This window comes from Gordionus sp. m RMFG-2023, chromosome 2 (genome assembly GCF_954871325.1).
Source record: "Gordionus sp. m RMFG-2023 chromosome 2, tfGorSpeb1-WG-v2, whole genome shotgun sequence".
Classification (NCBI taxonomy): Eukaryota; Metazoa; Nematomorpha; class Gordioida; order Chordodea; family Parachordodidae; genus Gordionus; species Gordionus sp. m RMFG-2023.
Genome location: NC_088776.1, coordinates 38,083,991 through 38,107,174, shown reverse-complemented (window position 1 = coordinate 38,107,174; position 23,184 = coordinate 38,083,991). Strand labels below are relative to the sequence as shown.

The 23,184-nt window shown below is 27.3% G+C and overlaps 1 protein-coding gene across 2 annotated transcripts in view; it reads left to right on the top strand.

The window, feature by feature from the left end:
• The window catches only part of LOC135923873 (probable cyclin-dependent serine/threonine-protein kinase DDB_G0292550), a 32,943-nt gene extending 18,646 nt beyond the window's left edge, over nucleotides 1–14,297 (top strand). Inside the window, exons 2-5 of one of the 2 annotated variants that reach the window (XM_065458857.1) lie at nucleotides 9,497–9,574; nucleotides 9,632–9,752; nucleotides 10,620–11,370; nucleotides 11,642–14,297. In XM_065458857.1, the coding sequence (XP_065314929.1) occupies nucleotides 9,656–9,752; nucleotides 10,620–11,370; nucleotides 11,642–13,943 (3,150 nt within the window). In that variant the 5' untranslated portion in view covers nucleotides 9,497–9,574; nucleotides 9,632–9,655 and the 3' untranslated portion in view covers nucleotides 13,944–14,297. The remainder of the gene's footprint in view (nucleotides 1–9,496; nucleotides 9,575–9,631; nucleotides 9,753–10,619; nucleotides 11,371–11,641) is intronic. The other variant, XM_065458856.1, reaches the window with a different exon arrangement.
• Nucleotides 14,298–23,184: the final 8,887 nt, after the last annotated feature.

Genomic DNA, 23,184 nt, shown 5'->3' with positions numbered 1-23,184 from the left:
GTAAGAGAGTATTAAATGTCTTATTAAAATAATATAATCCAATTTTATTTCATTTCATTTAATTTTTTATATTATATTCACATAAGTTGATGTCAAAATAAAATATTGGCTCAATAAACCATAAAAGTTATCTATATAAAAAGTCAATATCTTAAAAAATTAAACACTATTATTCTTTTTACATATTCTAAAGATAATATTGGCTAAATTATGGTTAAAAAAATGCAAGGATACATTAGGTTTATACTTATCCTAGCTTGTAATCTTTTTAGAATATAATGGTATTTTTTAGATTAAAAAAATATATGTCAATGAATTAAAATCCTAGAAAGGTTTCAAATTTTGATCTCTAAATAATTATTGTTTCAAAATTTATAATATATATATACACCACACTACTAAATCTTAATTGTACACTTCTCCCAAATTTTAGTTTATATATTATTCAAAAATGGACACTATAATATGGAATATTACTTTATTATATATATATATATATATATATACAAATAAAAATATTTACAAAAATAATTAAGATATAATATTATTGAATAAAGATAAAGGTATATCATTTGAATGTGTTTCTGTTGAAGTAGGTGATGATTCAGCAGTAATTTGATCCTTTGATTGCAACATCAAAGTATAATACAATCTTGATGTTTCACTTTTGAAAAAGTATCTATTAGAATGATTCATGCTTTCCAAGCCTGCTTCCATTGATAGTAGATACAATCTAAAATTATATTAAATTTATAGATAAAAATATATATTTTACTGGCTCTCGGATGGCACCTTTTCCAAAAGAGCCAAAAGTCTTTCCTTCACAAGACTATTTACTTTTGACCCACTGGCCTTAGGTATATTTTCTTTTAGATTGAAACTATCAGTAGTTTTCCTATCTTTTATAGAGGACTCCATGAATTTAATATAATCATACCATCTGTATGATAATTTTGTGCCTGCCGAACCAGAGGACTTCCCCATTTTTATCTTGTTGAGTTGATCTCTAAAGTTTTTTAACCTTTTCTTTAAGCATGATACAGTTGTATTATGCTGTGGGAATTCTTTCTCCATGCTAATAAAAATATAATTTATTATTATTGTTTATATATATTTACCTTAAACTAATGTTAGTTAAACCATCTAACACTAAGATCGAGTTTTTATGGTCTGGATTTTGCTGGTTCCAGACCATATCATTCATCTCCAACAGGTTACAAAATGTTTTTCTAACTTTATCATCCCAAATTCTAAAATGATAATAATATCAATTAATATATTCTAAAATTATATAAATGTAAATGAATAAATTATATAAAATATCATTTAATATATTCTAAAATTATATAAATATCAATTTATATATTTTAAATGTTATAATATCAATTAATATATGAGATAAATTTATACTTACAATTTTGTATCCATTTAAAATTTTCCCGCAAGAATAAAAAAGCACAATAAAAATCAAACCAGATTGCTTTTTTTTAACGCTTGCCGTAAAAAAGTCCAATTAGCACAATACCATTTAAAATGCATTATTAGATTTTAAAACGGAGCGTTGCAACGCTCATACACACTATAAAGAGGTATATAGTTAGGGGCCATTCCATGTCAAATGAGCAAAAAAAGAGATTTTCGATCGACCCCCTTCGATTTTTTAAAATATGGTAAGCAAAGAAAGGTTTGTGTAATTAAGAAAAGCCAAAATTTTAGCATTGTGACTATATTCTTGGAGATATTAGGGTTCAAAGTAGCAAAAATAACTTATTTTAACTATTATCTGCCTTCGTTCAATTACGCATACCTTAAAAACTACATAATTGTAAATTTAATATCAAAATTATGTACAAAATCTATACTTTTAGATCAACCTTTTTTTTTATTTTTCCAATTTCCGGCTATTTTTTTTAATATATAAGAATTAAAAACGAATTTTTGGAAATAATACGACCTTCAATGTTTATTTAAAAAATCGGTCTGGGACGTAGCCAACTTGATTTGCCTAACTATGATCGTAAAGTCATTTGATCGTAAATTTGGTCCATTTTTTTCTGATATGTCTATTTCATCGCGTTAAATTAAAATCACTTAAAAACATTATGCTTAATACTAGCTGATTATATAAGACTATTTGTTAAAAGAAGAAATGAATCATTGCAAAGTATGATATATTATATTAAATTTAATTTGATTTTTAAAAAAATATTTTTTAGACAACCCAATAAAATATATCAAATCTAATAAAGGTAAGGATATACTCTGCTATAACCTTTTTCAATATACCATACATAGAATAGCTGAGCCTACAATATATTACCGCTGCCGAAGGAGAGATTGTAAAGGCAGAGGTAAGCTAGTAGGTAGTTTTGAAGTGACACAAAATCATCTGCTGAAAGTATATTTAATACTAAATTTATCTAGATTACTTACATTAATTTAGGTAAAGATTCTCAATGTATATCTTGTACAGATCAGAATACTAACGTACTCAGTAGATCCAAATATATATATGCTTTTATAAAATTGATCCAAAATGATCACAGAAATACTAAATTAAAGAAGGTTCAACTAGACATGGGGATGAGCTTAAAGAAAACCAATAATAAATATATAACAAAAGATCAAAATAATTTAAAAATTATAGACAAATTTATAAATAAAATAAAATTTTATGACTCAATTACCAATTAATTTTATTTATAAGTTATATTAAGAAATTGCATAAGTGAATTCTTTTATATTGAGAAAATGCATAAGAAATATTCTTAGTCATTAAAATTAATCTTAAGTAATCATATTTATAAAGTTCAGTTATATTAAGAAATTGTATATCAAATTTGCTAATTAAATTTTATTAATATGTATAGCTTTAAAATATATAATATATTGCTACATAAATTACATAATATAATTAAAACAATGTCTGATATATTCAAATTGCTTGCATTTTATATAAGAATTGGAAATAATCTGATATAAAAATTGCATATCATCTGATATAAGAATTGCTTGATTGAAATAATTATCTTAAATATTGTTTAGAAATTGATTAGAAGTATCTGATATATTTATGAATAGAAAATTTCCTGGATAAAAAATGTAGATTATATTAAAAATTGCTTGCTTGGATATGATAATGCTTATAGAATAATTAAGATTAAATAAATGCATATGAATGAAAAAATCGTTCATTTTGACCTAAAATGAACCATACCATCTTACGATCAAAGGAGGCCCTTCCGCCAGCTTCATTCAAAATCGATAAAAATAATTAGAAAAGTGTATAAATATTTTTCCGAAAGAGGGCATCTTTGTATAAAATTATATATTAATCAGTTTCTGAAAATATCAATAAATGAGTGTTTCAATCAATTATAGAAATTGTATATCTATAAAAGAAATTTAATTAATTACATTATTTATTATAAAATTATTTGTCCATATAATAAATATTTAATGAATATAAATAAAATATGTTCAACCAAGTTTAGAGTTCTTGAATATGAATTAGAATCTTGTGGATTTCATATATGGCGCTTTAAATATTAAAAATAATTGATATAATATTAATTTAAAACTCACTTTTCAAAGATTCTAATTTTTCGGTTGCGCATTTACTTTCTTGTGACAACAATGACTACAGCCGGCAGTAGTTAACGGTGAAGCTAATGTTATGATATGACATTTTGGCAAGTAAAGGGTGTCGTTTATACCTATAAAGGAGTTAGAAGGTCCGGATGGGTGCCCGGACCTTGTACGCGGGCTTAGGGTCGCGCCAGCTGGTCTTTGATATATTTACCTATTTTTGCAATATGTTTATTTTCTTTATTTGCAATACGTTTATTTTCTTATTTGCAATACTTTATTTAATTGTAATAATAATTATTTGGAGTTTCAATTTAATTAGATAAAAATTAATTTTTGTGGGAGGGGGAGGGCGGCCCTTTCGATTTCGATAAAAATTCGTAGGCTGGTTATATATGTTCCCATTAGATTATAAACAAAATTTTAGCGCATTAGAAAATATATTAGCGGAGATATTCGGGGTTAAAGGTCCAAAAAACGTCTTTTTTGCTTTTTACTGATGTTAAATAATTAGTTTTTTATTTAAAACTAAATATGATCAAATATTGAATCTAATATCAATAGCCAAGTTAATAATTGATGATTATGGCGAAAACATCAAAATTAATTTTTGATAAAATATGGGTCATCTTATGGTCACTTGAAAACTTGAAATTAATATTTCGAAATTTATATGATCTCCGATTTTTAATTTTTTTAAGAATTATCATCCGTTTACTATTTTTTTAATAATTTATTCGACAATTAGTATGGCTGGGTATTTATTTAAAAAAATATTGCGATTATTATACTTTAAAAAATAGATGGCGCTATATATAATAGTTTTAATATGTTAAATTTTTTTTTTTTATTGATTAAAAATATTTTAATGTATATATATCATACTAAATCGATTACAATGTGCATTATATATATTATTGGTAATTCAGGTCATAAATTTTTAAAATCTTCACAAATTTTGCCTAATTAAGATAGTTTATAAATTAATTAAATCTTACTTCATCTAAAGGAATACAAAGCCTGGCTAGCTTGTGAGATTCTTCAGGAGATAATATATATGTTCGACTGGTGGGAGTAGAAGGATTGACCAGCGAGAGAATATGAGATTTAGGCAACACTAAAATATTATCTTTCAGAGGAAATTAAATGAGGCTGAAGGTCCACAAGGGTGTAAAAATCGTTTTCTTCTTCATTTGTATCAATTTTATCGATTATATATCCTAACCACCATTTATCATATACACATGTTATATATTCATTAATATTTTAAAATATAATTTTCTCATTTAAAAACGAAACTTGTTTTATATTATATTTTTTGGAATTAGAATATATTTTGGTTTTTAGTTTATTTTGATCAATGGGAATAATCCCGTCAATTTTTTGGGTCACATATATGGGCAGTGCAGAATTAAATCTTTTACGAAGGGCTAATTCCTCTTCGATATATTCTTGATTGGATACATATTCAAATTGAATATTAATATTTTCTTTAGCATAATTATATAATTCTAATGGGGGAGATTTTTATTTGGCCTTTGAAGACTAGCTCTGGCAACTAATCTTTTGACAGTTCCTCCGATACCGTCACATGCATTTTTGCCGTGAGCAGTGACAAAGAAATGCCATTCGGCAGGAATATTAAAATCGTATTTATGAAGGCATATGTTCAGAAAATTTTTGCGATTCTTGTATTGAGACGCGGCTTCATCCGAAAAATATATTATTTTTTCTAGTTTAGAATTAAATTTGGCTGTTAAGAATTTAATGAATTTTTTTTGATAAAGGTGGACTGCACTAGTATTATGGCTTAATGATTCGGACAAAATAACAAAATTTATATTTTTTAATTCTTCTCCAGATTTATAATATGCTACAAATGGATGTATAGTGGCCTGCACATTGTTCCAATGAAATCCCTGAACTTCATCTTGTAAAATGAAGGAATAATTCTCAGAATAATCTAGAATTGTTAAAAATTCCTCATCTTTTAAATTTTCTTTGGAATTCTTCAAAAATAAACTTTGTGTTTAGCTATAAACGAGTGACGCAGTAAAATTTGAACTTTTTATAATAGATATTCGATGAAACCATCAATGGACTTTATAATAGTTTCAAGATTTGCTCTATCCACCGTGATCCATTGTTTAAACGTGACATATTCTATACGATTTCTCTGAAACAATTCGTATAATTGGCCCATAAGAGATTCTATACCAGGGCATTGATCACAATTTGTTAAATAACATTTTGGCTGAGATAGATTACAAATAATTTGCGCCAAAAGATTGTTATAAGAAATTATATAGTAATCTTCTCCTGCTGTAAATTCAGCTATTACATTTGTCATTAATTTCACATTCTGAACTAAAATTCAGTTTTTTGGTCTAAGTTCGGCAAATTTAGAGAATCCAATTGATATACTTGGGTATTCTTCCTTAAACATCTTGAATATTTCTTTAAGATTATTTAATATAAATCTTTGCTGATTCTTTCTCGCCTTTAACAGATACACAATCTTTTATTCCAGGCATGAGTCGGCTTATTTCATCAGAACTATAATTTTGTTATTTTTGTTGCTTAAAAAATTTTTCAAAATCTTTGAAATCTCTAGTTATTTTAATAATGTAAGATAATGACAATTTCATAACATTTTTGGTCTTGATGGGTATGACTTAGTCTTGGGGGGGGGTGGATAGGGGGTTGGGGGTAGGCCTGGTAACTAATGTGATTTTCGATTTTTCCCTTAATAATTTTTCTGCACCCCTTTAATCCTGCTTTTTTGTTCGTGTGCTAGTCCGATTTTTTAATTATTTTAATTTACATTGAAATATTAAAAAAATTATTAAAATTTTTTATCCTGCGAATATCTCAGGGGAATAAGGTTTACAAAGTTATATAATCGAATTTTATGATATATTATACATTAAAATATTTTTAATCAATAAAAAAAATGAATTTTAACATATTAAAACTATTATATATAGCGCCCTCTATTTTTTAAAGTATAAAAATCGCAATATTTTTTAAAGTAAATATTCAGCCATGCTAATTGTTAAAGAAATTATTAAAAAAATAGTAAACGGATAATATTTCTTAAAAAAATTAAAAATCGGAGATCATATACATTTCGAAATATTAATTTCAAGTTTTCAACTGACCATAAGATGACCCATATTTTAAAAAAAATTATTTTTGATGTTTTCGCCATAATTATCAATTATTAACTTAGCTATTGATATTATATTCAATATTTGATCATATTTAGTTTTAAATTAAAAACTAATTATTTAACATCAGTAAAAAGGAAAAAAAGGCGTTTTTTGGACCTTTAACCCCGATTATCTCAGCTAATATTGTTGCTAATGCGCTAAAATTTTGTTTATAATCTAATGGAAACATATATAACTACAACTTTTTATCAAAATTGAAAGGGGTCGGCCGAAAATCTTGATTTTTTTGCTAAGTCGGAAGAGGGGTAGGGGGCGATGCCATATAATACTTGCCTAGACTGACAGTCCATTCATTGAAATGTATTTGAAAGCGTCGACACACCATTTTGGTTCCTCATATTATTTTTTTTATTATAAAAGGATTTAAAAATTAAGGTTTTCATGAAATTTTAATAATTGAATAGAATTAAGATGGCGTCACCAGCTGATTTGTACTGATATACATTTAAGTGTATGAAATGTCATCATTTTATGTATTTGGAAAAATTTTCATAAGGTAGAGGATTAAATAATTTAGGGGGTCAGTGGTCTAGGGGGTGTAAAGCGGATAGTCAGCCTGAGCAGGCCCGTATTTTAGTAAACCAGGCGGTGCGTATTTTTTTTCCTCCTGTAAAATATTTTTGAACAAGTTCTTTGGCCTGTAATTTTTTTTGTTGAGAGAGTCATAAATTTTATTAATTCTGGGGTTTTAAAAAATGCAAAATTCAGACCTATACCTGAAAGTGAAACCCTTGGTGAGTTTTTTTTTTCCTCCTGTAAAATATTTTTGAACAAGTTCTTTGGCCTGTAATTTTTTTTGTTGAGAGAGTCATAAATTTTATTAATTCTGGGGTTTTAAAAAATGCAAATTCAGACCTATACCTGAATGTGAAACCCTTATAATAAATAGGTTAAAATAAATATAATATTAGGAAAAATTAATCATTAATAAGCTAATAAATCCATCTACTCTTTTTTGCCTATCTATTCTAAATAAAAAAATTAAGCAGAATAAGCTTATAGGATATGCAGCGATCTCTTTATAGCTCATAGTTTTTTAATTGGCTACATTTGTAAAAATTATTTACATTAATAAATTTAAAACGTTCAAAAAATATATTTGACCTCATGTTGATTATAATAAATACTAAAACAAAATTATTATTTTTATAGCTAATTTGAACCTAAAATGTTTCAAAACAAATTTGATCTATACAATAATTATAAACTTAAACAGGTATAAAATATCAAATGATTTTCAAACTTTAAATGAAATCAATTTAAATTCAATGGTAGCATTTTTTGGTATATAATTTATAATATTTTCCCTTGTAAACAAGCTATAACAATACATAAGAGCGAAAACCATTTTTTTTATTGACTGATTGATTATATATTTTATTACCTGATTAATTATTCCAAAATATCAGCGATGCACTCGACACCTTTTATAAAAATATTAATCATTCAATATTTTTATCATAGGACCTGTAGAGGTATCATCTGCACATCCCGGTTCGGATTTTTTCAAAAAAAAAATTTTCGGCTTTGTAGGATATATATTTATCTTTATAGCTAATAATCGCTATATAAAATATTTAGTTTTAAGAAAATTTTAGGCCCGGGGTATTCTGAATCTTTTGATTTTAAATTATTTACCGGGGGTGATTTTTAAAGTTTGATTTAACCTGAAATATATTCAGCATGTGCACTTACCTTATAAATTTCAGACAACTTTCGCCTTAAACATTTGTGTATTAAATCTACAAATATTTTAAAAATCATTGCAAAATTGCTTGAAATTCATAGTGTGTAACTATACGTGCTTGAATGCATTTCCGGTCAAATCAGATTTTTAAAATTTAAAAACGTCTCCAGTTTAAAGATTTAATATGTAAAATGGATTCCATATTCCAATACTTTTTTATATTTCATATTTTTTAAAATATCGGTTATCCTAATTTTATAAAATTTTCCGATCCGATAAAATGGCGTCTTAATTTGTAAAAAATTTATTTCAAATTTCATAATATATTTGTTCCTTATTATGTAAATGGACTAATTTTATTATATAAATAAGTGATTTGATTCATGATTATAAACTAACTGATATTTATAATATATTTAAATGACTTATGTTAGTATATATTTAAATTATAGATGTTATACTATTAAAAAGTATATAAGTTGAGTAAATATGTAGTAATGCTAAATCTCTCCATTTGAGTCGATTTTTAAAAGCTGTTTACTATATATTTCAGCCAACAAAATATTGCCCAAGCCTCGAAATTTCGCCAAGTTTTCAAACCTGGTACCATCTATGAACAAAATCTTCAGGCTTGCGTAATATTTTTCTAGATAAAATGATGAGGTAGCCGTTTTTAAAAATTGATTCAAATGGAACGATTTTCCAACATTAGATATATGCATTAAGAATTAAAACTATTAGTATGTTTCCAGAATGCAAAATCAGATACACTTGATTAACGCATTAAGATACAACCGTTTACTAACCCCGATTATCGTGTTTTCAAATTTTAGATGAATGAAGCTTTTTTAAACTCATTCTATTAGAGAGTTTGGGTTATTTACCAGTAAATTTTGTAAAATAAATAATTTAGCTAGTTTGGACATACGTAACCTATAAAAATTAAAAAGTTTTTTTACATTAAATAAATTTATTATATTGTTACCAGGTGGTGTTATTTGGTATATGGCTAAAAAGGTCAGTTATTGTTCTTGGCTTAGGGATCGGTGCTCATCTCTTATATATTGTAATTCAAACTTAATTTATATAATTATATTAATTTTTTTTTCTTTTTGTATTATAGTGTTAACCTCCATGATGACTTAATATGGCGATGGATCCATTAATCACATTGTGGCAATTTTTATTGGAACTTCTTTTTGATAATAGATATGTAGAAATCATCGCTTGGACTGATAAGCAAGGTATATTTTTAGCCAAGAAATTATACATTTTATATTGTTTTTTTTGTTTTAAAAATGCTTTTAAAATTTAACCGTTTTATAAAATCCCTATTTTAGAATTTTCATTTTCCCGTCTCAAAAATATTATGTTTTTTAAAAAAATGTTTCTCTATTTTAGCGTTTTAAATATCTGGCTAATTGAGTGAAATTATTTGTAGGGTTATTCTGTCCTATATTTGCAAAGTATCATTTTAACCTCAAAATATATCATTATCAGGTCTGTAAAGTAAGATTTTTTTAATGTCTTATTTTGTAAGTTTGAAGTAATATAAAGTTTAAAATAATTAATTCACAAATTTTAAATGATATACAACTGTTATTTCAGAAATATACATTTTACGTTTTATACATTTTGAGTTTAGAATCATGTCATACATTCTTAACACAAGGTAATTGCTATATTTTTGGAAAGTTATAATTTTTTATTTACAAAGTATCGTCAAAAGAATTTTTCTTTAAATCCTTTAAATTATTTTTCTTAGCTTAGGATTTACACCTCAGATTTAGAAATAAAATATAAATTAAAAAAACAACATAATGTTTATGAAAAAATAACACTATAACTTGTAAAACACTACTTGCTAAAAATATTTTTATTTTATATTTATTCTTTTATTTAAAAACAAGATCTATGTTTATAAGAAGTTTATTATTTGGGTTTGGTACGGGTTGTGAAAAAATTAGTTTCGAACAAAGTTGGGACCGAATTCATTTTTTATAAATAAATTTCAACTTGGACCCGACTGAAACTGGTGGAATTTTTGTCTCATTGAACCCAGGTTTCCAATTATAGAATCAAAATGAATTTTTTATTTTTTTAAAAAAAAGGCGAATTCAAGTTGATAAATTCAGAAGAGGTCGCCAAACTCTGGGGTCTGCGTAAGAATAAACGTAACATGAATTACGACAAACTTTCCCGCGCCTTGAGATACTACTACGACAAACACATTATAAAAAAAGTTCTGGGTAAAAAATACGTGTATCGTTTCGTTAACATACCTCCTCCCTCTGCGCATGCGCTTAATAACTTCAAGGAGTCCCACCAGAATATCATGAGCCATCATAATAACGGGGTAGTTGGTTACAATCATTCGCTGGAATATTATTATCACTACTTCAACGCCTTTAACGCAAAATTTCGTTCCGGCTCTAATCTAAACAATGATACTCGGAATACAACACCTAACCACGATACGCAATTAATTTGTAAAACTGATTCCACTAGTGATAACAATATTATGGTCGCGGGTGATGTTAATGGGGCAGAAAGCGTTCGCAACGGTAAGGAACACAATACGAACGTTAAAAATGGCATAAAACATGTGAAAATTAAATCAGCCCACAACCAAATAAACAGCAACTACAAGCGTATCGAAAAGAAGTTCAAAAAAATATCCCACCATTATATCAACGGAATCAGTGGCCACGTTACTCCTAATGGCCAACCAGATACGAAGATGATGGTCATTTCGTCCAAAGTGTTTCAATCTCATTTAGCCACGCAAGTTAGTTATGACCAAATGCCTCCCCTCAAATCTGGAATCTTGTCTAAAAAACAAGGACGGCAAAATATGATCAAGTAATCATAGTTTTTTTAAAAAAATTCCCGATATTAAAGAATTTTTTTTATATAAATAATTTTTGATTTATTTTTATTTTATTTTATGACTTTTCTATTAATTTTTAAAAAATTAATTAATTTTTTACTGGACACTTAGTTTACACAATCAGTAAAATGATTTTCAATTCAATATACAAGAAAACCTGTCTGTTTAAGAAAAAAAATATAAGAAATGAATATAACATTTTTTAATATGCAATTCATTAAATAACGATTATTTATTTTAAAGCGGGCATTCTCACCGTGTAATACAACAAGGTATCAATGCGAGCGGTATATTGGATTATTACGATTTCCGCGACGATGATGAAACAAAAAGCCAAATCATTAATAACCAATCTATTAAAATGGAATGTCAAACCGATGAAACTATCACTACAAAACCTTCCCAACAAATCGCAAAGACTACGATAACCCCCATCATGAATAGTTACAACTCTCATTCCTCCAACACTCATCAAAATAATCATCAACCCCAAAATGGTTTTCACTACAATAACATCCCCAATCACGGCAATTTAGGAGACCCGAATGAATCACCTCAAGCTTTTCGCTTTGATAAAACAACAGCTAACTTCAATTATTATAAATTTTACGAAAACGCGCTCTCTCCTTACTACTTTGCTGCGGCCGCCAAACAGAACTTTCAATTCAACCAATCCTACCTTCAACATTATCACCAATCTAGCAACAACATATCCGATTACAATCTTTCAACGAATAACGGACCCTATGCCCATTCTTATAACCCGTCTTCAAATGGTAACGGAGTGAAAGACACGATGGCTAAATACAAAAATAATTGTGTCTACAACGCAACAAACTTTAATAACGTACACAACACGAATAACATAACAAACAGCAACCACTATTATTACTATTTTAACGGGTCAGCCCCGCCACCACACCCACACCAAAATACTTTCCCCCATACGCCTCTTAACATGTACTTAGCATCCCCCCTTTTTTCACCCCTTATGCTTAATTCTCCTTTTCATTTTCCAGCTTACAATAATAACAGTTATGGTTCTTCTAATTTGGTCTCTAGCGATAAAAGACAATCATTTTTCGATTTCCCTCCTATTTCGTTTAATGAAAAATGCGAAAAGGAAGATTTTTCGGAAAGCAATAAAAACTCCCTTGGTGCTAATAATAAAGAATCCAATTCAGTTATGAAACCTAGCCTAAATCGTGATACTGAGTGCATTAAGAAACACGGCCTAAATAGTAGTGATGTCTCCGCGGAAAACGCGATAGTTACCACTAATTATGATACGTGTAATAAGCAACATTATAATGATTTTGTAGATTGTGATTCAATTATCGAAAATGATACTTTAAACACAGCCAATAAAGATAATTCGACTGCCAATTTACTAAATAAGGCTCACGATGACCCTTCTTCCCCAAAATCGAATCAGGATTTAAATATTCTGGGTAAATCTGAGCCCAATACTTTTTCCCAAACAAAGCTTTCAGTCGCTGAGGTCCTTCCCTCTTATCATTCAACTTCACACGCGAATAACGCTCAAAACTATAGCAACACGATTAAAAAAGCGGTGGCCTTAAAAATTAAGAACAAACATAAACCAGCCCCTCTCTCCTTGTCAAAGAATCAAATCACTAATCCCAATTACCATCAGAACAATCATTTAGCTTACAGTCCTTTTTTCGGTTACAATAATTTTATACCTCCCATTACTCCCTTTAACAACTATTTTCTCATAAATACACCCTTTTCGGCCAACAACAATGGTAATTCGCATAGTAAATCATCAGCCGCTGCATCTTTGCAAACCCCCGTTCTAACCTTAAGATCTCCTTTACACTTTCCCATAATCGATAATAATAATAAAAGTGAGAATAAGAATAACATCAATGATTCGTATATAATGGTCAATAGCGACTTAAGTAGTAAAGTCACTTCAATTATATCGCCCATATCGAAAGAGCTTACTACAAGCAACAATTCTAATGAACATGATCTCACAAATTTTCCAGATATCAACAACGATTGTTTTAAATTCAAAAACCCGAATTCAATCGAAAATAGCGGCCCCCACCTTATTTCTTCCTACTTAAATCATGATGCCTCATTTATCCATGACAGTAACACCCCCGAATCCCTGCCTAACTCCATCCACACTATTCCTTCCGTTTCATCCGCTCATCCTCTTTCTTCTCCCCTTCAAAATTCCCAAGAAACCTTTCGACAAGAAAACAGCCCATCTCCCAATAACAAGAGATTTAAGAAAAGCTACGAGGACTCATTGCTCAACGCCTTCTATTCACCTCGTAATAACAACCCCTCCGTCCTTAGTCCACTTATAACCCCCCATCATTTTTTCTTTCCTCCTCCACTTTTCTCCGGCAACTCTCATTTACACGAGAACATTAGTTCTTCCTTGAGCATTCACGAATTGAATAGCGCCTACAACAATAATGCAAAATTTTCGCGCGAAACCTTTCAATTTCCAATATCACCGTTCTTTTATTCGCCGTATTACCAAACCGCCCCTCCTCCCAGTTGAAAAACACCCCCCTTACCTCCTTTTCCCTAAAACGAAAATGTTATATAATATGACGATTAGTTAGAATTTTTCCTTATATATCCACTACGATACACACTTAAATCATACTAACGGAATCAAAAAATATATTATACATTTTGAAATTATCTTAAATTTATTAAAATTATTTTCCATATTAAATTTATAATATTGTGATAAAAAAATGAATGAATGTTTTATTCATCTTTAAATGATGGGAAAAAGATATGCATTTATTATAATGAAAAATATTTATCCCGAATTTTCTAAAATTTATAAAATGAAACTTAGATTTTTTTTTGTAAAGAGATTTATTATTTTTAACAATATACAAATCATAAATTGCTCATATTAATTTTGTAATTTATATCTGTTTTATTATATTATACTATTTGAATAATCAAAATAAATTCAAACTATGAACTTATCAACAATAAATAAAATATATTTAAATCTAATTTCTAACAGTAATTTAATTGAAACTAAGTTTAATTGAAACTAAGAAAAAATGATATAATATAAAGAAATTGTTTGTCACGTTACTAACTCTTATCATTAGGGCATGCTTAGAGGAAGCATTTGTTCAGATAGGAAGTAAGCTAATTCAAAATAAATCTTGATATGACGAATACGCTGAACATCTCATACTTTTGAGTAACCCTAGCCAAGCCTATACAGTGATATCAGTCAATCCAAATCAAACTGATAACTCATGCCTGTGCACCTCATCCTTAACTCATACCAAGCTTAAATAAAATGAATTATATAGTTATAGTTTCACAGTTCTAAACGATCAGTTTGAGTTTGTCGATAGAGAACTGTGAAGAATATCAAATTCAGCAAGATATTAATTTAAATCTATATCACATCCGCTCTCGCTCTTAGCTCAAACCTAATTATGGCAAAATTAATTGAATACTTGTGGCCAGGGATCCATATCGAACTGTTAAACCGTTATTATTTTACTGAACTGATTTTGAATTACAAAAAACTTTGCTATTCGAACCGGAATCAACCCTCTAAAAGATCCATGAACAGGTTTGAACCTTTTACATGACGTGAAAGTTTTTAAATTAATTTTGGTTGGTGAATGGCAGTCAGCATTTTAGATATATTCATTCTTTGTCGATGCCAGCTACTAATAATAATTTGTTAGAAGATGATCTTGAAAATATTTTAATTGTACAGTATCAATAGTATTTTATGAAATAGTTTATAATTATAATAAATTAAATACTGAATATATGTTAGAATTTTATAAAGGGGTTTAGGTATATTTACATTTTGCTTTATGTAGAAGTTTTAAACATAAAATTTAAAATAATGTGATACTAACATAATTCTAAAAGATTTTATATGCTAAACGGTTTGAAGAGTTTTAAAAAAATATAATATACCCAAAGACCTACAATATTGGACCTAAACTCTGATAAAATATATAGAGGAAACCCCGCCAATTATACTCTCCACCCCTAGCAAAATCCTGGATACGCCTATGGAACGACGACTAAAATTTATGCGATAAATGGTTCCCTTGTCCTCATCCCTGAAATGCCGGCCCATCGATAGTTGAACCCTCCCCCTTGATTTTTATTAACGATTAAATGGCATCCGGGATCTGGTAAATGCTATATCTACGAATATTTTTCTTAATATATTTTATTATGCAAATAAAATTAATACGACAATGGAAATTAATAATAATTTGTTGGAAATATGCTTAGGGGAAAAAATATTTTGCTGTCACTCATTTTATTTCCTAACATTTAAACATTTTAATAAACTCCGTCCTTTCACTTATTTACCACCCAACCCAACAAGGGTTCGAACCCAAACCCGGAAAAGAAAACCCAGGTTTTTGAGAAAAATATTTGAACCTGAACCGAATTTGAACCCCGTTTATAAAATTTTCAAAACCCTGAACTGAACTCAGGAATTTTATTTGAACCCGGGTTCAGTGTATTGTTTAAATTAATATAAGATAATTGTAAATACAAATATTAATAATTAACTTGACATTTTATAATATTTTCAAATTTCCAATTAAATGAAGTGTTAATAAATTTTAAACAACTTGATTCATTTACTCTTTAAATTTTTTAAAATTTATTCTCAATTTTTCCCATTGGATTGTTAATAAATTTTAAACAATTAAATTCATTTACGCCATTTATTTTTAATTTATTCTCAAAGATTATTTGTTAGAGGAAAATGAAAGTGAGCAAAAAGTAAAAATTATTATATTGGATATTGTTAATTTAAAGAAATACGTCTAAATAAAAATTTTTAAATCTGACTGCTTTGTATTTTTAACTATTTTGCCTATAAAAAAAATAAAAAATTTATTTTTTATACCAAATTTATGTCTAGTTTTTTAATTATGATTTAAATATATAATATTTTTTTTTATCAATTCAAAAATTCTTAAACCCGAGCTGAACCCGGAACCAACCCGGGTTCAAAATTATTTCCCTGAACCGAACCCATCTATTTTTTAACTTTAAACCGAACCCGGGCTGCCGGGTTCACATCCCTGCAATTCAAAGATGAAAAGTATGTTACATATCTATTATTAACAAATTCTCTCTAAGTATTTGAAAATAATTAGTTAAAATATGTAATTATAATGTAAGGTGCTTTACTGAGTACCTCTCGGTTTCTGAGAGCGGTTCAAGTACACTCCACTAAGCAATTAGCATTTTAAAAGAATACTCATCATTTGTGTATGGTCCTCATATAAATTTTATATTTATTACTTACATATTTGTTACGTATCGGTCTATAATTAACGTTGATCGCGTGATAGGTAAAAAATTTTTATATCTTAAAACTAGGAAAATAGATATTTTGAAAAAGTATTTGTACTCTTCATGTAACAATATATGACTTCTAATATTTAATGACATGCATTGGTCTAATTAAGGTTTAGGTATCATCGTGTGATAAGCATGAAGCAGTAGCGTTACTGGGAGGGGGCGCACTTGAACCCCCCCTTAAAAATTTAAAGTCTTGACAAAATTTTTATACCAAATGTAATTTTGATAATGTTAGCTAAAAAAATAGGTAATTTAATAATGTTAACTATAAGATAAAGAAGGTAATTTTGAAAATAATTTTAAAAAAAATTTTTTGAGCACCCTGAGACTGTAAAGTCTAGTGACGCCCCTGGAGTGAAATAGCTTGCAATATCTATAATTTATTTTAATTGTTTAAGTAATCTCGCCAATATTGACTTACTTACCATATCCAAAAAGAGTTTGAAAAGACAGGAATTCACGAATTATCCAGCATCAGTGTCTTTTTGCTGATAATTTTTTTTCTTCATTTAATGGTTAATGAGGGAATGTATATTTTATAATTAATATTTATATATATTATTGTTTTTCTATATTTGGATAAATAAAAATTTAGTAAATAAAATTTTTATATGAATTGTTTTGTAATTTAGATTTAATTGTTAATGGCGAATTAAAATTGAATAACTAATTTTTTTTTAAATTTGGGGGCATGAAAAAATTTTCGGAAACATTTGTGGGGGCTAAAAATTGAACCAGGTTTGAAGGTCAAAATTTTTTCCGTGGCAATTGGCTTGATATTTTGAAACTAAATTGAATATTTTTTTATTGTAATATTTAGAAAATAAATATTCAATCAAAATAAAGAAATTGTTTCTTTTTTCTTTAGAGGGGAGATTTCAAGGATTCAGGCCCTCTAGTCACTCCTTATATTTTACAATAGTGCGCAATCAATATTAAAAATTTTAAAAAATTTATAAATTCAATTAGATAGTTAGTGTATATATAATATTTAGAAAATGTAGTAAAAATCAAAACAAATAAATACTCAGATAATTTATATAACAATCATTTGGCTATTGGAAAATTATGATTGTTATGAAATTTTTTTGTTATTTTATATTTTAGCAAGATTTTGTCCATAATCTAGAAGATAACTTTAAATTAAATTATATGGTGAGATTTGTTCGCTTATTTTATAAATAACTAACTTTTTTTATCGTCTTTCGCAGGGGCATAGCTAGCCTGGGGCTCAACTAAAAAAAATAATGAGGGCGAGGCCCCCATACCCCCTAATTTTCGGGCCTTTGGCCCGCTTTTGCCCGGTCTTCGATAAGGTTTTATATTATATTATATTTTTTTTTAATTTGCTAACTCTAAACAATTATTCTCAATTTCATATTTTGTCATTTATTATATTTTGCATACAAAATAAACTAGCATATAAATAATTAAAATACAAGATATTTCTAAAAATAATATTTTTTAACACAAATCTATTTATTACAGTATAAAATATTTTCGATTGTTGATATAAAAAGATTTTGCGTCTAAAGAATTACAAGTGATAAAAAAGGTTAATTAATTCATACATATGCCTCAATTGATAATGTACCACATAAGGCTATATAATTATTAGCAATTTACATTGGCAAAAGGTCATGAAACTAATATAACTCTCTGTTACCATTTTAGACAATGTTTTATAGAATGGACTAATACGGAAAAATTTATTAGCCTTACCAAATCATCAATTCTTGAAAAAAAGAATATAAATGGCCAATACAAATCATAATACTATATGGTGGTTACCACTTCCTCTTAGATGACATGATGGAAGCTAGATAAGTAATCGAGAAAATTATTGTGAGATATTAAATTTCTAAAAGATTATCTTCCATTTTTTAATGATATATAAACGACTACACAGTTGGCCATTATTGCTTATCTAAAATATGCAATCATATGCTCTCAGCAGCTGTAGTAATAACCTTAATTATATAGCCATACAAATAATAGATGCTGATTAATTTACAGTCATAGCCATGACACTCACGATGGTAACCCATATCAGAATTTATTTTTTTAAATTGATAAGACAAAAACACTAAAAATCTTTAGAAGAAATTATGCAAATATATTGAAGCCTTGAGTTATTTACACGGCAAGGATGCCATATAGAAATGAAACATTTTGTAACTATAAAAATAAGAACCAGAGAGATATCATGAAAGCAATTAAGATTTTATATATTATTGTCGCACCATCTCTAGTTGGTATATTATATCTTAAAATAATAGTAGTTTGTAATAATATCAAAAATATACTCGTATTAAAAATTTAACTCAAAACTGTTTTTCAAAGAAGAAAAAATATCTTTCCAAAAACACGTAAAAATAAGAGAAGAAAAGATATCTAATTTATTACATCCATTGTGGGATAAAAAATAAAATATTTAATTTTTAATATTTTAAATAAATAGATAGCGTTTTAAATAAATGAATGCAAATTGTTACTTATATTTATTATCAAAAGCATTTATTAGTAAAATTTTAAAAATATTAACTGTAATATAATATATAACTGTCAAATACATCTGTAAAAGTGGCATTTTACCTATTTAAATAATTATATATAATAGAGGATTATAAACTATATGTACTTTTTATAAATAAATCTCTTATACTTATTTGGATTTGGACCTTGATAATAATTTTAGGAAGACACATGATAATTAAATTTAAAAATCAATAATATTGATTAGCGATTTTGAACTCGGCTAATTACAATATTAAATTTGTTAATTTTCAATTAATAAATGATTATATTTATTTAATTAGGGCTATAAAATAATTTATATAATAAAAGTCAATAGCTTCAACTGTTAATGCTAAATTAATATCTAGTGAGTGATATTGATATATTTTTAACACAGAATAGGATTGCAAGAAGCTGACATAGTAAAAATATAATTTATATGTACTAATCTAATCTAATAATTAAAATAGTATTCATTTTATAAAAATTTAGATAGTCTTATTAATTTTGAATAATAAAATTAAATCTATATATTACTCAATAGAATTATAAAAGAAATCGTTCAGGGGGCAATTAAAAAAAATTAATTTTAATTCAAGGGGATATTAAGGAGCCATTAAAAAAAAAATTTTGCTTCCGGGGGCTATTCAAATTTTTCAGGGGGCTCGGACCCCTGCTTCTCCTCCCCCCCCCTAGTGACGCCACTGGTCTTTCAAATATCCTTATTAGGAAATAATTTTTTTATTAACTCAAGAGTTGTAATATATTGGAAGGTTTCAGTATTTTAAAATAATGCATAGGACTGAATACAATGGAATTATAATGTTGTGTAATATGAAAGTGTATACATGACAAAATCTATTTCTACCTACCTAAAAAAAATTCTTCATGCATTATTAATTAAAAATTAATCGTAATGGTAATTCCTCTATATATTTAAAAAGAATTTAATAAATTATAAATACTCTACTTCAAACTATCAAAAATTGTGAGTAAGAAAGATTTTTGGAATATGAATTAAATTAATTATATCAGAATATCCAGAAATAATTTTTATTTGAAAAACAATAACAATGATTGTATGCTATGATAAAAGTTAAAATAAATTTCTAGCAGGATATTTTGCTTTATATCATCTAAAAATTTAATTAATAACCTACAATAAATTTACTCTACCATCCTAACTATTATATATAGAATAATATCTGCAAACATAATATTTATTCATCCATATAACACATAGAAATAAAAGGCAGGAAATAAAAATATATAATGATCCGGATATCACATTATAATAGATGATAGGGTGTTAGGTGGTTAATCTCACCCAATATTATATTAAATCATAAATATATATAATCATCATAACCATATCTAATTGACGAGTATAATAATTCATAATGAATAAATAGTATATTATAATATATTTGTACATTACTACACTAGCCTGCCCCTCTCATATGCCCACCTCCTATCCCTTTTAAAAAAATCTGGAAGTAAAATGCTCCCCTTCCCATCTCATGTAGACGTTGAATATGACTTAAAAACTACCAATTATTAATAAAATATTTTAATTTCTGTGAACACAAATCAAAATTACAAACAACGTGAGTACATTTATGGAATATTATAAGCTATTATACAATGGGGTAAAATTGGAATTAGTAAATTAAATTTTATAATATAATTTTTGTAATTTATAAGAAAAAAAAATAGAATTTTTAAATTGAAGATTACAGCATAATAATTAGTGTTGTTAAACGGCACGTTTGAGCCGATTTTTAAAAAAGGCTAACTCAATATTTTAGCCAGAAAAATATTGCATAAGCCTCGAGATTTCGCTAATAGATGTCCAAACCTTTGTTCCTTCTGCAACCAAAATCTTTAGGCTTGCGTTATAGTATTCTGGATGAAATATCGAGTTAGCCGTTTTTAAAATTCGGCTCAAAACGAGCCATTTAACAACACTAATAAAAATAAACCATCAAAAATGAATTTGAATAGTAAAAATAAGTAATTTATTTATACTAAATATCCGAAAAACAATTAAAAATTATGTGTATTACCTTAAAAAAAGTTTATTTGACCGCTCAATATAATAAATATTTATATAAAGTTGCATTATAAATTGGAAACTATAGTTGGGTAATGGCTAAATTTCGACTAAATCTTCAGTGGCCTGCCGAAAAAAATCCTTTTATATTATGGCGTTTTACGATATTTTTTACGAATTCAAATTTCTAAACAGCTATTTTTATCAGAATCGATATTCGTTACGGTTCGGGTCCCTGCCTATTGCTACTATCAATTTGATTTTACAGACTGAGAAATCTGCGCTTAATATCAAATTCAGGAAAAACATATTGTTATCTGACCATAACCATCGTATATAAATGATTATTTGCCCATATCAGGCCTTAGCTTCCACCTAGTTTAGGTAAAATCAATCGAGTTTAAAAAGCTGTTTTCTAATCCTAAATTATCAGATAACTCAGCACCTAATGACAGATTCATCACATATCTCATATAGAGATTAGGCTTATTCAAAAACGAATGGAAATATAATTGCTCAATTTTATTAATATTTAAAGAACAAATATTTTACTATACGTATTCGCTTCTATTTCTTTTTTGAATAGATTTAATAGAGATAGACTAAAACAGCGCTCACATCAGTCCCGAGTCCCCTAAAGATATTTTAAGCTGAAAACTAAACTATCCTCATTCACCGTTTACTTAAACAAAGAATATAAAATAAGAACGAAGCAAAATTTATTAAGAAATCAAAGAAAAGATATACAAAAGAATATCTTTGAAAAATAAATATGAAACGCTGTGTTAATTCGGCCTATCGAATTTTACCAATATAATAGCCCAATTATTTAAATCAACTGACTATTGTTGGAGTCAGACTCAGCATGAATATATTTTTTCCTGTATTATATTTTATAATGAGATCATGTGCATTCACATCTATTCATAATTTTTTTGCAAAATTTAAGAGATTTTTTTTATAAACAAGAAAAAAGAATTAATTTTCGAATCATATATTCGACAAACCGAATTGAATAATAATCGATTCTTACGAATAACACAATTATTCGATTCATATATGAATAATACAATTATTCGATTCGAATACAAATAATACAATTATTCGATTCTCATTTTTGTAGGCCTTAGTGTTAAGTCATTGCCAGTATTCTCAAAAGGGCATTCATGGACATTATTAAATTACTTATTTCACTGATAGAAGAGTATCAATTTTTTTGTTTAAAAAAATTGCAAATTTTCTAGTGACCCCCCTTCACCCCTTTCCTCCCGCTTTATTTATTTATTATGTTAAGAACAAAATGCAGATCCATATATCCTTATAAATATAGTATTTTTAATTTACTTTTATTTTGTTTACAATCCCTTAATTTGTTATTGATATATTTGGCAGGTTATTTCAAGTTGATTATTTTATCTTTATAGGGTAAACTTAATTTTTATTTGTTTTTTTTGTAAAGGAATATCTTATTCATTTCAAAAATTTGCAATTTGCTTACCCCTATCGTTAGGAATGCGATATGTGCAATGTGCTGGGCATTTATCAAACCTGGACTTGCAGTATTTTCCATTTTTTGGCCCTTTCTAACTTTAGCCATTTTATGGCCCAGCTATTAAATTTTCCGGCCCGGGTTTAAGAATCAATTCATGCACGACCGAACCCTTATTTCAAAGATTACTTACTATCCCGGATATTTATATCTAATATTTATTAGAATTAAAAATCGACAATTAAAATGGAATGCATGAACCAGAAAATACAGAATATTCTTTTTCATTTTGTTTGTTTAACATATTTAAACTTTAAAACTGATCCCAAGAATTCTTCATATATTAAT